Source organism: Spea bombifrons, chromosome 2 (genome assembly GCF_027358695.1).
Source record: "Spea bombifrons isolate aSpeBom1 chromosome 2, aSpeBom1.2.pri, whole genome shotgun sequence".
Classification (NCBI taxonomy): Eukaryota; Metazoa; Chordata; class Amphibia; order Anura; family Pelobatidae; genus Spea; species Spea bombifrons.
The window spans coordinates 133,693,529-133,711,617 of NC_071088.1; the positions used below are offsets into that span (position 1 = coordinate 133,693,529).

General features: G+C 42.2%; 1 protein-coding gene across 1 annotated transcript in view; it reads right to left on the minus strand.

The window, feature by feature from the left end:
• TMEM135 (transmembrane protein 135) overlaps positions 1-18,089 on the minus strand; it is a 120,474-nt gene that overhangs the window by 28,630 nt on the left and 73,755 nt on the right. The window contains exon 6 of the mRNA XM_053456562.1: positions 5,743-5,789. Within this exon, the coding sequence (XP_053312537.1) occupies positions 5,743-5,789 (47 nt within the window). The remainder of the gene's footprint in view (positions 1-5,742; positions 5,790-18,089) is intronic.

Below are 18,089 nucleotides of genomic sequence, written 5' to 3' on the forward strand. Positions count from 1 at the left end.
AAATGCATGATTTTAAGATTTCATCGGGAAAGGAAGGGCCATTTTCACCACCCCTGAAACCCCCCCTGCTTTTCCCGCACCTGGCATGTGAATAGCCCCGCATTCATTACATGGCATGGCTCTCGCCCTTTGACCTCCTCACACATTTCAACTAACCTTTTGGGTGAAAGAGAGTTGAATGAAGGGCAAATAAAGCTATTCAAGGCAGTTTTACAACCTACACATACCTTTCCCTGATTTTTAGATTGATGATGGAATGTATGGAAGGCCTTACCTTACAGACAGGATGGTCAATAAGTGGAACAGCCTTCCAGCAGAAGTGGTAGAGGTTAATACAATGAGGGGATTTAAACATGCATGGGACAGGCATATGGCTCCTGAATCTAAGACGAGACCAACGACTGATTAAGGGTGTTTAAAGTAGGAAAAACGGGCAGACTAGATGGGGCCGAATGGGTCTTATCTGCTGACATATTCTATGTTGCTATGTTATATAGGACTTGCTCTCAGCGGAGGAGACTATGATCTACGACCAGAGCAAATAAGCACAGACAACCTACAACACTTTGCCTGCTCAGTCATGGATAGTCAGAGATGTAGTCTATACAGAACCTAGAGCTACAGATGCTGCCCATCACCAATTACCATTCAGTCATGCCAAGAAAACACACATATATATATATATCGTATATATCTCAATCCAAAGGTTTATTCTATTCTTCTAACGACTGCTATTGGAAGTCATCACCCCAGATCCAAGGAGCGTGGAAGCTCTGTTGTTTCATCTGCCCCCCTCCCCATCTGTAACGTCAGCCTGTGTATAGTAACGGAGTACCGTGTTACTGGCGGGGCTGCAGTGGAGCTGGGAGACGGGGTCATCCCTCACATGCCACAGGCAACGTATTCTCTCCCGCCGGAGAACAAGAGGCCTGTTTGCCTTCCTTTACGTTCTAGAATGACAATCGGGTCTCATCAGTGCGTTGTGATTGACATGAGGAAACTAGAAGGAGGGGGGGGGGGGTCGCTTTTTCCTCCCCTGGGGAAGGCAGTGAGAAGAGGCGCCTGAAATTTCAGACCTTAAAAGCATCTCCCATGACTGCGGGCTCACCTGGCAGGTAAACACCTTCCTGCTTCACTGGCTTTCAAGTCGACGGATCTGAAACGAAATCTGCGCTAGAAGCCCGCGATGGCGGAAAGAAATGCGGTTTGTGCATCGCGTCTCGCTGTAGCCGTCACACGCAGCCAGCGTGCTCCGAGAATTCACACGTGAACCGAGCACAGAGGTCATGTTTGGGTTTACCAGAATAACTTTCTCCTAACATATCTCTGCTGCCAGGTACTACATTCCCCCGCCGCGCTGCGTATGTTTACACGGACTCCAGGACAGGAGTCAAACACGATGCACACCAAAGCCGGTTCAACCTTTAGAGCTGCGGTGGGCTCAACGATGCTTAAAAAGAAGAGTCAATTAAGTATTTGGTTGTATGGGGGGTTGTAAGGGGTTCTCTATACGGCTATGGCCACCAGACTCCACCGTCCCATAATGTATATCCAGAGCCGGCCTTAGGCGTTGTGGCGCCCTGTGCGGACTACTCCTCTGGCGCCCCCCTCTCTGCCCCTTCAAACTATCCCCCCTCAAACTACCCCTCCCCTCTGCCCCTTCAAACTACCCTCCCTCAGCCCCTTCAAACTACTCTCCCTCAGCCCCTTCAAACTACCCCCCCCCCCCACACACACACTTACCTTGTTGCCGGAGTCCTGCGGTGAGAGCGGGAGGCATCAGTCTTCTCGCTCTGCCGGAACCGCGACAGAGTCACGGAGAGTCACGGAGCGCCCCTGCCCGGGACTTAGATTAAAGCATCGGTGAATGATCTTAAATAAAGTTGTTTTAAGTTAAGTCCTGGGCAGGCGCCCCTGCTACCATGGCGCCCTGTGTGGTTGCACGGGTCGCACACCCCTAAGGCCGGCCCTGTGTATATCATATCATAATATACGATGCCAGAATGCAAAGCAAGCCCTATCCTAGCCTGGTCACGTATGCATGTAAGACTGTGACCACGGAAGGTCACCAACACGTGACGGTGTCCATAGAAAACGTGTGAACCACCGATCTAAAACTAGGGATTCAGCGGTTTAGATGGAGTGCAAGTTTCTTACTGAGAATGTGGTAGATACGTTGGACAGCCTCCCAGCAGAAGCGGTAGAGGGTAATACAGTGAGGGAATTTAAACAGGCACATGGCTCCTGAATCCAAAACGTGACCAACGGCTCTTATTTGCCGTCGCATTCTGTGTTTTTACATCCTAAAGCTTCCTGCGGCGTCAAGGTATATTAATATAATGGAAGCGTCCCGCTTGTGAAGGAGGTATTCATTCACTCGCGCCCATGGGAATAATCCTCCCTGAATGCGTTTCCAAGGAATTACACCGAAGCTTAAGATAAGACTGACCTTTCGACAAAAGGAAACCGAAGAATAGAACTAATTGTTCCCCCGAAGCTCTTACCTCATTATTACCGCCGCCCCGCACAATCCAACCTTGCGCTAATGTTTCATTCCGCGCAGACAATGGGCTCGGCGCTCGCTCATTCACATCTGCATGGGAAATACTCCCTCCATTCAGCTCTCCTCCAAAGCAATTTATCTTCACATGTTCTTGCAATTTAATATATTAACCCCACGTCCAAATAGGAATCCGATACAGAAACATTTAGATTTTTTTTATGCAAGACTGAGATATTTATCCAATATTAATTTATTGGATTATCCACTTAATTTATATGTCGGAATTTACATATTTTAAACATAGACACATTGGCATTAGCTTTATATAATGTTTTAACGCAAAGGAGAACCCTCATAATTTATTATTTCTAGTATCAGATATGTTTTCAAAATATTGTGCTGTTATTTATTTTTAACAGTTCTGGTTTTTGTATAATATAATGTTATCTGACCCCCAAACTACTAGACAAACACCTCGACTCCTTATCATACTGCCTGTTGTGAAAACAGTCGGCCTGTGTGACAAATGAAAGTCTATAGAGGAACGGACTTCATTAGCATCGCCATAAAGCATCAGCTCAGTGTGATGTTTGAGCCAGGTGGGGTTATATTACTGTATACAGTGCTGGGGGTTATAGTACTGTATACAGCGCGGGGGGTTATATTACTGTATACAGCGCTGGGGGGTTTTATTACTGTATACAGCGCTGGGGGGTTATATTACTGTATACAGAGCTGGGGGTTATATTACTATTTACAGCGCTGGGGGGGTATATTACTGTATACAGCGCGGGGGGGGAAATTCTGATTTCCTTGAGTTATTTGTCTTCTCCTCCCCCACCCTCTGCATCGGGTGCAGTGATCCCAAATATACCCCAGTGATGGATTTTGCTTACTTTAATCTGTAAACATCATTATATGGGTTGATTTGGTTTACTAAACTGCGGAATGTAATATTTAGGCAAAAGTGACAGATCCACTTAAAATTCCGAAACGTAGCATTCTTATTATGCATGAGCGCGTATCACCCCGGGGATTTAACCCTATGTAGCTTGAAATTAATGCATTAATAGAAAGTGTTCTTTGGTTATTGGCCTTTATTATGGTATTTCAAATGGATATTAATAAAAATAATAATAAAAATCGGAAATAAATCATTGTAAAAGGGAATAATTTAAAAAAAATCTTTGACAGCAGAAGCTTTTTTGGGGATGAACCTTCATAACATAAAGTGAAATCACAGAGTTGAAACCACAACAACATAATGTAACATTATATAACGATGAATAAACCCCAGTTTAACCTTATATAGTAAACCTCTAGGGTTAACTAGGTGAAAACACGGAGGTCCGGGCGCCATACATGGGAATCAGAACTTATTATCAGGTCTCCTAGGTCTCACCCACACCCTGCTTCTTGGGAATAGACCCGTTCCTGTGTGTGGCTAACCCCCCACGTGTACATCTAGCCCCTTCTCTCTGATAGAGAACCACTCACCTCCCTTAAGGAGTAGTAGAGGGTGAGCTCTGGGTACCAGCACTGAGAAGATTCCAGTTCTCACCCTGAATTTACCCAACACACAGTTACTTGTAGATGCCAGGGAGCGCAGTGCCCTAGCAGAGCATGTTAAGGGCCATGTTTATGGATCGGTGGGGAACGGGGCAATTGCTTCAATCCAAGAAAGACAAAGGCATGTGGAGCATCCCGGACTTATCTCGTTATCTCCCGAATTTCAAGAAGGAGGCAGGGTTGAGAGGGGTCACGTAATGTGCCGTTGTGTGACACCACGGTGGCAGCGCGTCAGCTCCCACAAGCTGAAGCTTCGGAGTGTAAGTGAGTTGCGTGTGTTTGGGGAGTTGCAGTTTCGGCATGTTAGTATGTGTGTGTGTGTTATTGTGTTTGTATGGGTATGTTTGTGTGAGTGTCTGTGTGCATGTGTGTTAGTTAGGGTGTCTGATTGTGTTAGTGTGTCTGTATGTGTGTTAGTGTCTAGGCATGTTGGTATCTGTGTGTGAGTGTGTTAGTGTGTCTGTATGTGTGTTAGTGTCTAGGCATGTTGGTATGAGTGAGTGTAAGTGTTTGGGGATAACTCGGTTAGCCTTATACTCAGGACTGCTTTTGATGAGGAATTCTTCGGCAGAAGCGTGAGACTCCTGAGATCGGCGGCCCCCGGGCCGAGCACTCTCTAATGTATCTCTGCATTGGGTTAGTTATTTTAACTGCAGGTAACATGGAAATACTTGAGCTGCAGTGATGTGTGACATTGACCTTGACTGTCAGGAAACGAGATAACCGGAGGCCCTCGTTCCACCAGCGAGCGGGAAACAAGATCCCGAGACAAGAGCCGGTTTACGGATAATGCCTTTCGCTACGTGCAACGACCAAGTGGAAAGGATCTGAACAAACAACACGTGGAGAAGGAATCCGCAGACATCTCCTTATTCTGGAACAGTGCAAATCACTCAAGGAAATACATCGACTACGCACCTACAGGGCTGTTGCCATGACAACTGGGTTGAAATTGTTTTTTTAGCAACAAAGAGGGAACTGGGACGCCACAATGCGGAGAAAACTTGGAGGGACCAGACAACGGTATAGCCCATATTTTGGGGGCATATTTGCTTAATCGTGTCTCTTACTAGGTCGTGCCTAAATGTAAGATGGCTGCTTCCACGCTGTACCCTTTCAGGTCTTTCATACATATTCTTTCACAATGACTAAGCTTGCGAGCCGGGCTCTCTCCACCTAACGTATCGGTTTGTCTTAGTCTGTCAATTCTCGTCTTGTCAGACCCCTTGAATATATGGATTGTATTAAGCGCTGCGTAAACTGTTGGCGCTATATAAATAAAAGATAATAATAATAATAATGACTACATTTACTAATTTATTGAAGCATTTACTCTTTTTCTACTAGTATAATGTTTTTAAATAAAATACCTGGTATTCAAATTCTTGCCAGGAAGTTCTCTCCCTTCTCCTTCCCCTAACTTTACAAAGGCTCCCCGAACCAATCAGCAACAGCCAGCAACATAACAATAGGGGACAGATAACTAAACGGGGCGGGATAATCGGGCAGATCCTGAGAACAGGGAGTTAAGCTCGCAGCCCCCAGGATATATAAATAAAGTCAGGTTTTAATATAAATACACATTGCCTGTTTTAATACATTCAGGGCCGTATAAAATAGGGGACGGGATGAATATAGATAGAAACGGGTATCTGATGAATGGCACCCACCTGTAGAAAAACATGTAGAGGGCTGCGGTGATGCAAAACAAGAGGACCTAGAGAAAAGAAAGAAGACAAATGATTAGAAGAATAGCCACGGGTAATCGTTAGCGTGACCCTGATCTGTTACTCATAAACAATCGTAAACACATACACGAGTGTAAACATAATTACCGGCGCTAAACGAGCCTTTGTAATCGCCAAACAACCTTAGAATGTAATAACGTAGCACGCCATGCTGTTTATTACAGCAGAGGCGACGAGCACTCGGCCTAAACAGGAACCTGATATCATGTCATGTGTTTATTGTAATTACCTAGAACGTTTATTTATTTATTTATATATATACATATACACATACACACACACACACACCAGTGTGATTGTTTTGGACAGATTTCATTTAAGAGTTCATATCATGGAAGTTGAGATCAACAACTTTTTAATTAGGTGTATATTATATTATATATATATACACACACACACACACAAACTACCATTCTAAAGTTTGGGGTCACTCGTTTCCTTGTTTTTGAAAGAAAAGCAGATTTTGTCCATTATATAAACATGAAATGGATGAGAAATCCAGCGCAGACGGGGTAAATGTTGGAAATGACTATTGTAGCTGGAAATGGCTGAGGCCCTTTATCACTCCCATCACTCCTGTGTTCCAATGGCCCTTTATCACTCCCATCACTCCTGTGTTCCAATGGCCCTTTATCACTCCCATCACTCCTGTGTTCCAATGGCCCTTTATCACTCCCATCACTCCTGTGTTCCAATGGCCCTTTATCACTCCCATCACTCCTGTGTTCCAATGGCCCTTTATCACTCCCATCACTCCTGTGTTCCAACGGCCCTTTATCACTCCCATCACTCCTGTGTTCCAACGGCCCTTTATCACTCCCATCACTCCTGTGTTCCAATGGCCCTTTATCACTCCCATCACTCCTGTGTTCCAATGGCCTTTTATCACTCCCATCACTCCTGTGTTCCAATGGCCCTTTATCACTCCCATCACTCCTGTGTTCCAATGGCCCTTTATCACTCCCATCACTCCTGTGTTCCAATGGCCCTTTATCACTCCCATCACTCCTGTGTTCCAATGGCCCTTTATCACTCCCATCACTCCTGTGTTCCAACGGCCCTTTATCACTCCCATCACTCCTGTGTTCCAACGGCCCTTTATCACTCCCATCACTCCTGTGTTCCAATGGCCCTTTATCACTCCCATCACTCCTGTGTTCCAATGGCCCTTTATCACTCCCATCACTCCTGTGTTCCAATGGCCCTTTATCACTCCCATCACTCCTGTGTTCCAATGGCCCTTTATCACTCCCATCACTCCTGTGTTCCAATGGCCCTTTATCACTCCCATCACTCCTGTGTTCCAATGGCCCTTTATCACTCCCATCACTCCTGTGTTCCAATGGCACGTTGTGTTCGCTGATCCAAGTTTAAGGTTAAAAGGCTGATTGATCGTCAGAAAACCCTTTTGCAATTATGTTACGGACAGAAATTTGCTTGTTTTCCAGGAAAACAGCTCAGTGACCCCAAATTTCTGATTGGTACAGTATATCAATTATATATATATATATATATATATATATATATAATACACTTAATAAAACAAAGATGTCTGAAGAACATTACCTACATATCCAATGGTGTCATTGTTAATGCACATTATTATTATTATTATTATTAAGACAGTTTGATAAATTTCAAATATAATGTTCAAAGCAAAGAATACGGGTGTGAAATGTCCTAAATCGCCGTTACAATCTGTGCTGTACAGAATCTGTATAAGTTTGAGGCGCGACATACAACTAAGTGGGTCAGTGACACCCAGGGGCGAGGCCCTTTAATTCTCTCGGTAAGGTGTAGGTATCTGAATGAGCTGTACAGCGGTACCGAGTATCTTGTTCCATTAGCAAAGAAACACATTTACACATTTAAAAGGTCTTGGATTCAGGAGCCATATTGCCTGGCCCATGCATTTCTAAATTCCCTCATTGTGTCAGCCTCAACCACCTCTGATGGGAGAACGTTCCACTTATCTACCCCCAAAGTAACATTTACAAATATTTTTGGTTTATTGTGAATAATTATACGGATTGGTAAATTGATAATTTTTCTTGCTCGTTAATCCATTCTGCAAGAAGAAAAATATTGCATATCCTAAATAATTTAACCTTTTGCGTGCCAGTCAGAGCGCACCATTCTTGCTCCGAACGGGTTAAGGCTACAAAATACAATATGATGCCTTATTCCATAGATCTTAGTAATATATATATATATATATATATATATATATATATATATTATATATACCTGCCATATGGACATTTAACCCCGGTAACCGCATCCTCCTACAGTAACAGTGACCGCATCTCCTACGAGATGAAAGCCAGAAGCGAAGTGAAAGGACCCCAGAAAAGTGTTCTGTGTGGGTTTATAAAAGGAAATCCAGCCTGAAGAGCCCGTTAAGTGCCCCGTACATAGCGGGGATAAGATCAGAAGCATGTCCTGAAAGGGATACGCTGAGAGCACGAAGGTTAGGCGGCCCCGAGAGCTCCTTTTATCTGCCAGGCATGTGAAATTTAAGATATGACAGCGAGCGATGTCAAGAGCAGCGACAGCTTCGCCGCAGTGATGGATGGCTTACGGGAAATGATTACGGTAGAAAACGGAGACGGGGACAGCTTTCTTCTTGTGTTTCTCTGAATCAGTTGTGGAGGTGATGTATAAAAAGGTGATTCTTACAATTTAAAAATGGCCTCGTCACCATGGAAACCAACAGAATTTCCCTATGTGTTTGGACTTTTTGTTCCCGTGGTGATTTTGAGCCAATATAAATTCCACTGTGGTCACATTGGTGGGTAAATGACAACTGGAGTAAATAATCCATTGGCCGCGTGTATAATGAGTAACTGGACACTCCGGTGTCCCAGGAAGCCCCCTTAACAATCAATGCATATGAACATAAAAACAAAATTACTCATATTAGGGAGAAGCTGCAGCTCCCCTGAAGTCAACAGGGGTCTTGTTGGACCTCCACCTGGAGCATTCATCAAACCAACCCCTGGAGCTGACTAGGGGTAAGTATATCACACGGTAGCAGATGTTTTCAGCACAGATAACCGCTGGGGGGCTTAAGGGGCAAATGCATCAGGTTAGAGGGACCTCTCAGCTGCCATACTCATTAAAGTGCATTTTAAAGCGGCTCTCTCATCAGAACAGACTCAGAATAATGAGACGAGCTAACGAGACGTTCCTTACATAGAATCTGAAGGCAGATAAGAACCGTTCAGCCCGTTTAGTCCGCCCTGATGCCTCTTCGGCAGAGATGGTGTAGTCCAGCCTGCCCCTGGCCTCCTACTTTTTTAAAGTAATTGATTTCCACAGCTAAGTTATGTTACAGAAACATCTTCAATATGGACTTTTACTGATACCACTGTAGCAGAAGTCAAATAGCTAAGCCTCTGGACACTGGTAAAACATAGACACCATCATACCTCCCCACCATCCTGTTTTTTGTGGGACAGTTCATATTTTCTGGGCATTGTTCCACTGAGCTGCCTCCGACGGGCCCGGGGAACTGTAAATTTGGTGGATCGATCGTGGCTTCCAAGTGGCCAAGGTTGAGGTGGCCCTTCCTGGCTCATATACTCCCAAAGGTGCTCCAGTTTGGACACTTGAATTGTTGGGTGGCATGCAAGCCTTCTAGGTTAATTAATTTCAAGATATCAAGATATCACATGCATTCTGATGTCTGTCATTGGACCTTTGGTGGAACGTGCTCCAGCTCCAGCCCAGATAATCATACCTGAGAACTTCCCATGGCTGGCCAGAGAACAAACGCACCGACCCTGACCCTGGCCCTGACTCTGATTTCCAGAGCCTCCAAGAAAAGTTGATAGAGCTCAAAAGTACGATAATAATACATATCACAGCACAAAATGTACCAATTTCTTACTGTACTTTTGCAGATTATAAAAAAAAAAGCTCGGAACTATTTTCCCTGACGCTGAAAAATAACGAACATCTTAACCATTAGAGGAATGCATCGATAACGTCTTCACAAATGCGATTCAAGTAATATAACCCAAGGACTTCCAAAAATCAAAAGGCAGGGTTGGCTTCTGCAGAACACACTGCGATCGGGCTAGTGGGAATAGAATCTGATCGGGTTCCCATAGCGTCTGAGATAAACTCCTGGAACACTTCCTTGGAATGCAGGCCGGAGCTTGGAACGCCATGGAATCTCGCAGCATAGCGTCTTTCAGTATGCGGAGCTGGCCAGGGAACGGACTGTGTAACGTACCAGAGACTGGCTGCTCTACTGGATGGGTTATATAAATCAGTATAAATACAAGGCATTTGGCGTAGTAATTAGTTACTTGAGTTCGTTCTGTGGGGTTTGGAACATCGATATCCACATTTTAGACATTCGCACTACGCTCTGATCCACTGGATACCCTTGAAGTAGTAAGAGATACAAGAGGGAGAGGATTTACAAGAGGCTATTAATATTTGTACTCTCTTAGGAAACCTCAGTTCTGCCCCACTCTGGTGCCTCCAGAAATCGGCTTCTTGACCTCGTAACATCAAAAGAATACATTTTCCCCTTTCCTCTATGGATTATAATCATTAGCAGATGACTTCATCAATGGGACCACTTTATATATTGGCAATTTCGTGCTGAAACTCGTTCAACCCAAAACAATGGGCAACGGAGCTTCTGGTGTGAATTTTGCCGGCCTGCAGGCGAGATGAAACCTTTGTAAGAATGGTTAATTTTGCCCCGTAACATGAATAGCTTACGTGGGAGCCTTCCTTGAAAGTCAAGTCACAGGTTTAGCGATCCATTGAGAAGGGCCGGTTGACTGGAGTCATTTCTTTATAATGTATATTACAGTAAGAGAGACTCGGGGTTTAGTGAATATGTCACTCAGAAGTTCAGAGACATCAATGGCGTTCTGAGTCCAGGCAACCTGTTGTGGAATATGATGGTGCCATATAAATCGATAAATAACTAGGCACAGAGAGGAATCCTGGCCCACATTGGGACATCATAAGGCTGCTTGGAACTATATTTTAGGAGAAGGAATAAAACAATTTGTCAGACATTAGGTAGGAACAGTGCCAACAGCATCACGCCTTCACCGGGGCAGCTGGAGGCTTCTCGTACGCAGCCTTGCCAAATACCCCAAGTAAGTCGTAGGCGGACACGAAGAAAAGAAAGATTAGGGTGTGATATTGAACGATGGATTAGCGGGCTTCATGTTAAGGTAGCGCTGTTTCATCCTAAAGAAATGACTGCAAATGGCATGCGTTATACGCGATGAAACGAGTCGCACCTGTCAACAAAGGAGACAAAGCGAATCCGAGCTGCGCATTTTCCGGTTCAGCGCTGTTACCAAAACACGCATTTAAGATATGATTAAAGGATCATTAGAAGACGTACTACACATTTATGCCTCTCAAAAGGTACAGCCAACTTTTAGAAATATATATCATAAAGCGCTTGATGTCTTCCAGGTGTGAATTAATTGTCCGTTTTTAACCCTTGTGACAGTTTTATAGAAACAGCGTCCCTCGTGTACTTATAGAAATGGTCCCGTTCATAATATCGTCCTTTTCTCCCACAAAATATCCACCCAAGAACATTATAAAAGGAGCTAAGCAAGCCAATGCAAGTCAATAATATTTCATTATACACCTGTGTGGCTGGTCCATAACGATGGAGCTGCAGGTGAAGTCATTGAGACATTGAGAAGGTGCTTGTAGGTCTCCAGTTGGCACATGTTGGCTTCCAAGATGTTGGAAGCCAACTATGGGTCTTCTTACACGCAAACAATAGGACATGGGGCTTTTATGAGGGTAAAATTTTTTGTTTCAAGACATGTTGTGGAACGGGCTAAGCTAAATCACAGCGTTGCGAGGTCCAAACTTGACCAGATTTCTATGGAATTAACCTAGCCTTGTTCAAAGATTTGCTTAAATGAAGAAATAATAATAAAGGCAGCTTTCCATCTAACAGCGAGAGGCCCCGCTCAGCAGAACGTTCAGTTTATACCTTCAAGAACCTACTAACCCAACATCACATTGTGTAAAGGATAAACGTGAAGTGCATTCTACGCGTGACCTTTCCTGGAATTATACTTGACATGCCTTATTATTCATCTATTTTAAACTTCACTTATTGCCGAAGGTTTAACGAACACCAACAAAAAAAAAGGAAAGCTTCCTGGGATATTTCCAAAACACTTGTAAATCAAAGTAAAGGTCAGTGCGGCCGTGTCAGATCCCGGCGTGGTGTTTTGTGTGGAACAAGATGAAGCAGAAGCCTCACAGCGGGGACAGGCCAGCAGAGTCACGCCATGCTGGGCGGGTGATAGCGAGAGTCGCGGAGTCACAATGTATCATATAATTGCTCGCAGTTCTCAGATACTTAGAAGCTGACACCCCTGCCCTCTGTCTCTGCTAGGAGTTTAATTAGTTATCCCCTTCTCATAATTCGGGCTAATTGGACCAGACCTGCCAGTAGGAATATATTGAGTTAGGTATCTGTTTTCCCTCTGAGGAACTTGATTAAAGGAAGGGGGGCTATGTATAAAAAAAGTGATTTAGAAAGTTTCAAAAGGGGTCTTACTGCCATAGCAACCAATATCTTTACTGGTTGTTTTTCACTTTTTATACCCCTCCGCGTGTTACTCCAAGCAGTATTCCCAGGAGAAAACGATATCCCTTTGTAACAAGGAAACATTCTAACAAGGAATATGCAAAATGCGTTACATTACATTTATAACCGGCAGGTTCGGTAGCGCTACCTCAATAGGGAGATAGTGGACATTTCAAAATAAGACAGAAACTGTTCCATGTCATCGCATAGCAGATCCCCTGCACTTCTGTGCATGTGATCATGCTACAGCCAATCACATGCATAGATACAGTCAATTAATTTTTTACCTGACCCTAAGGGGTTAGTTTTTAATCCATAATTTTATGTTATAATAGGGTTAGAGTTAGGTTTAGGTAGGCATTAAATATTTAACATTTATATTAGCTGTGGATAATTTGTATACCTGTAAAATGTTGAATTAATGTGTTTTTAATCCCTTCTTTTTTAATTTCTTTCATAAAAAAATGAACTTTCTTGTCGCAAATATATATATATATATATATATATATATATATATATAATTTGTGTGGGTAAACTAAATAAGAAAGAGGTAAATCATGGTTGAAGAAAATTTCTCTGTTCCTATAGTGTAAAAAAGTCCTGGTCCTTAAGGGGTTAAGACATACTGGTATAGAAGGAGAAGCGGGTCCTGCTCTCACAAGCTTACAATCTGTTAGAAACATAAATCGAATACGAAAACAATATCCTAAAAATAACTTGCTATTTTATGAGTTGATGCAAAATGAAGGTAAATAAAGACCAAAAAAAAGGACAAAGGGAAGAATTAAATTAAGTTTTGTTACTATATAAAAATTCAGTAGCGTTATATGAGGACTTCACACCATGGTCTATTATCTGTTATGTGCAGATCATTATACGGAACGTGTTTAGGTTTTATTTTACACAAAAGTGCATTATTATTTTTTTTTCTATTTTTTTATTATTATTTAATTCCAATACAGAAACACTAAGCAAAAAATTGTTGAGGCAAAGGTTTATATGTAAAATTAAAGACCGGTTATAATTCTTAACTAGACACAAAATTAATATTTTGCTGCACTTTATTTTGAATGGTAGCTTTTAAAGGACAAAATCAGGAGGTCCAGATGTTTTAAACTTTAAATACAGTATTTCTTTTTCTGTGCAGAGCGAGTAGCCAGAAGCCACAGGGTTAAGAGATGGGTCACTTGTTACTCTTGGAGGAACAAACTGGCTCAGTGAAAGACTGCCAGAAGCCATTCAGGTGACAGGCATTCCAGTTGCCCTCGGAGTCAATTTCCAGCCATCCCACACACATCGGACATCTGGACCCTCACTCTTCAATTGTGCCATTATCTGGGAATAGCCCATTGTACGATATCCTTTCCCCCCACCGGAAATCTGTTAACCGAGCCAGCGAAAATAATAAAATATACATATGATATATTATGAGACTGCAGGTGAGTTTGAGGAGACAGTGAGTGGCCCACGTACACCCGTGAAGGCTGTCGGCAACCATCTTGATTTATTCCCTTCACAAGGTATATTGAAGTTAGTGGATTAAAATGTTTCCATTTACGTCCAGATTCATGGTTTAGTGGATAAATAAGTGCGTGTGTGTTCAGAGGTACTGTATGGCCACCACGTGCCGGCCCCCCAGTATACACTCATGAGAAGCCTCTGCTTTACTCAGAGGGTGCCCTAGACTCAAAAACGAATAGAATAAGGGCAGAGTAGACGGTGACTGCAGGGCCAGTTGGGATATCTCCGTATCTATGATCAGTGAATCTCTGAAGACCAGGAGTCCTCAAAGAAGCAGGGAACTAGGGGTCGTTTCCACAAAAACAAACCATACAGCCACTTCTTTCATCCACCCCAAACCTAATTAGTATTCTGAGAATTCTTCATTAAACATGACCAACCCCCCCCCCTTCAACTAGACCACCATGCACCATGGTTAACAGGACCGCTAAATGGGAAGGAGTGGGGTTACCTGGAACATTTCAAAGTCTCGCAATCTAAATCTTTTTTACAATTTACCTTGTATTTGGTAATTAGCACATAACTACAGTTACCTTCGCATGGATCAGAGGTTTTTGATAGATTCAGCCAAGCATAACACGGTTTGGAACATCCCAATTCCTGCTATACAAACACGGGGCTAAATTCTCTGTACACCGGCTACATTCATTACAAATCCCCTTATGGATTCAGATTTCAGTCGCAAAGTATGAGTAATACACTGCTGTAATTTAAGACTGTTAAAGGGATATGCCGCCTTCTCTCCCGGAGAGTCCTAGTAGAAGGCTTTCTGCCTCCCGGGCTGTCCTTTGTCAGATGATTCGGACCACCATGGAAATGACATCATAAGGCATAACCCCCCCCCCCAAAAAAAGTGATCTCAGAAGAAAGTCAATCGCGTCCAAGACAACTACAGTCCACAAAAGACACCACATACGCCTTATAGAAGAAATGTATAAATTATACATTATTTAATAAATATGGAGTATATTGCAGCCTGAAAAGGGAGTTTAAATTAATTTTTCATCAGGACGTCGATTCAAGCTGAGATACATCGCGTTCCATTTGTTTGTGTTCCACGAGGACTTAAGTTGGGCATCCCTGATATATAACTTATGACCAAAGCTTATACTCCCCATGGAGCCCCCACAGGAGTTCTCAACCCCTCTTGCCTCCTTGAGGGTTGAAGGTTTGGGTGGCTATGGGGACATCCTCGCCGGCCTAACTCTCCTGGTGGAACCCAGAGTCTCCATGTCAGTTTCCTCAGAAAGTTGGCCTACTCTGTTCCCAAGCATGCCAACGGTCCACAAGAGATCCCCAATGGCCGCGTCAGGACAAGGATATGGTGAATGAATCCATTATGGTGCCAACAGCTGTGCCGGTCCATAAAGTCTTCAAAAAGAGAGTTTAAAAAGTAATTTTTGCACTAATCCTTTATGACTTCTCTACATCACAGAGACTAGAAGGACTAGATGGCCGAATGGTTCTTATCCACCTTCCTCTGCCGTATGCAAACTTAATTCCGCTAAACTGTTCCTTTTGAAAGAACAGCATGCTTTCGTATATCATGTCTCAAAATATTAATTACAAAATATGGAGATATGTAGGCAGCAGTTTACAGAAATATTTTTCATTCAATGTTTTAGAATCAGACAGGACTAAAAAAAAAAATAAAAAAAAAAAAAGGGAGAATTTTTTCCCTGCCGCGTGCAGATAACAAAAGTTTCCATACCGCTAAGTTCTTAATAAATTTGACATTTTCTATTTAAAATCTATGATATTTTGTTGATCACCTAGAGATTCTACCATCAAGTAATTCATTAATTAGTAATAGGTTTTGTGTTACAAGTTTTAACTAAAATGATAGATAATTAAAATAAGATCCATATATATATATATATATATATATATATATATAAAAAATATATAAATATAAATATAAATATGATGGCGCTATATAAAATAATAATAATAAATAATAATAATATATTGGTTTGGCAATGGAGACTACCAATAAAGCTCTGGTTTATGCCATTTTGGCTTTTGTTAGCCCGGCTTCTGTACAATGTACTAAGTAAATTTACCTTTTTTTTTTGCGACGGCATTCAAAATGCAGACGATACATAAAAGTTTTGTTGGCAGCCCTTAAATAGCTAAAAGGTTTCATTATCAATTGTTTCAAGATGTATTCTTGGCAAAAGACCAAATGGAAATGTTAAGAGATCCTTTCAGTCGCAAGTCACAAGACTGATAGCAAGCGTGGTGAACGCCGACGTTTGGCTAATTTATCGTAATGTCTTGCCTTTGTTCATGTGAGCAGGACGGATTCACAAAAGGACTCCTTAACCCCCGGCATGCCAGGGGGTCCTCTTATGAAAAACTGTTGTTGTTTAATGCTCTAAGACAGCCGAGGGTTAAATATGTCCATTGCCAAGATAGACCCAGGAGGGAAAATGCACATTTTTTTTTCTTTTTATTAAAAATACATTTTAAACCTGGACTTTCTACAGGCAAACCAACACAGAAGCCCTGCTATCGGCGGGCCGACGTAAAAATATGGTACATTTAATCGGCGCAGACTTCAAAACGTTGGTCATTTGGAGTTACGGTGACTTGTCTTTGGTTGAGAAAGAATAACCAATTTAACGGGGAAGTCCTTTAAAAAACAGTGAGATATCCGTTAGTTTTGAGAAAAAAGTGTTTGTTTTGTTTTGTTTTTTTACATTTGTCCCAGCTGTTCCCACACCACACTGAGCTGATGCTTTACGGCAAGGCTAATGAAGTCTGTTCCGTCAAAGCCTTTCATCAGTCAGAGCATCCGTCTGGGTAATTAAGACTGAGCCGTTCTCCACAGGCAGTATAATTAGGATGTTTGGGTATAATTAGGGTGTGTGTCTACTGGATCGGGCTCAGATAACAGAGAACGCAAACAAATGGTTAATATGCAGATGTTTGAAATCATCATATAAAAAACAGGTCATTAATTTAAAAAAAAAATAGAAAAAAAAAGTTCATTTTTAAAAAAGGATTTTTAAATGTCATTAGTGATTACAGTAAATCTCTTTTAAAAAAACAATTACTGTTTTAACAAACGCTTGTAAATATTACGAGGATTTATAATTGAATAGGGCTTTAAAAACATATGGACTTCCATCCAAGTTAACTATTTCCATGCCAGAGGAATTTAACATCATTTTAACTGTAAAAAGCCGTTTGAAAGTGCAGCTATTTTATGCTCTGCTTCCTTTCTATATATTTCAGCTTAAAAAACCATAAAAATGTCATAAAATAATAAATTACATTTACTAAGTGAATTGATACATTGCGGTAAGATATCTACCGAACCGACTGGATGGGAACACACAGGAAGACAAAATATTTAGAAGAAAAATATTCATTTTGTTCATCGATAAAACAAAAAGATCTGTTCTTTTAAAGCGTATCTGAGAGATGTGCGAAGAATCAGGTAAAAGAAATCTAAAGCGGTTCTCGTGTTACAGAGGACAGGAGCTCAGTAATGTACAGCGGACGCCGGCTGTCATCGCGCGGCGTATACTTCCCAGCGAGGCACCGGTTCCCAGCGCTCTACTGCCGTACAAACGCCGGCCCGCAAATTATTACGTTCATTTATTTATTATTAAAGTCTATTTCACAAAAAGCACTAAAAATACAAATTGCTGCTAAAATACTCGGCCTCGTCCATACGTCGGAATGAGAGCAATCCGTACATGTGTTTAATGCACATAGAATGGTAGCGATTGGTAGGATCCATATGGAATGACACTTCTAGAATTTGTCATGTATCAAGAGGTTTGTCACATGAAGCACCTGTGTTGGCTGCACGCCGTGACCTTAGAAACATAGAAAGTGACAGCACATAAGACCCATTCGGCCCGTCCAGTCTGCGCAACCTCTGAGTCCTTTCCTTAGTCCCTGGCCCTATCCTATATCTAGTTCAGCCTTATGCCTATCCCACGCTTGCTTAAAACACCTTCACTGTATTCATATCTACCACTTCTGCTGGAAGGCTACTCCGTGTATCCACTACCCGTTCCGTAAAGTAATATTTCCCGATGTTACCTTTAAACCTTTGCTCCTCTAGCTTATGACTATGTCCTCTTGTTGTGGAAGTATTTCTCCTTTTAAATAAACTCTTTTCCTTTATCGT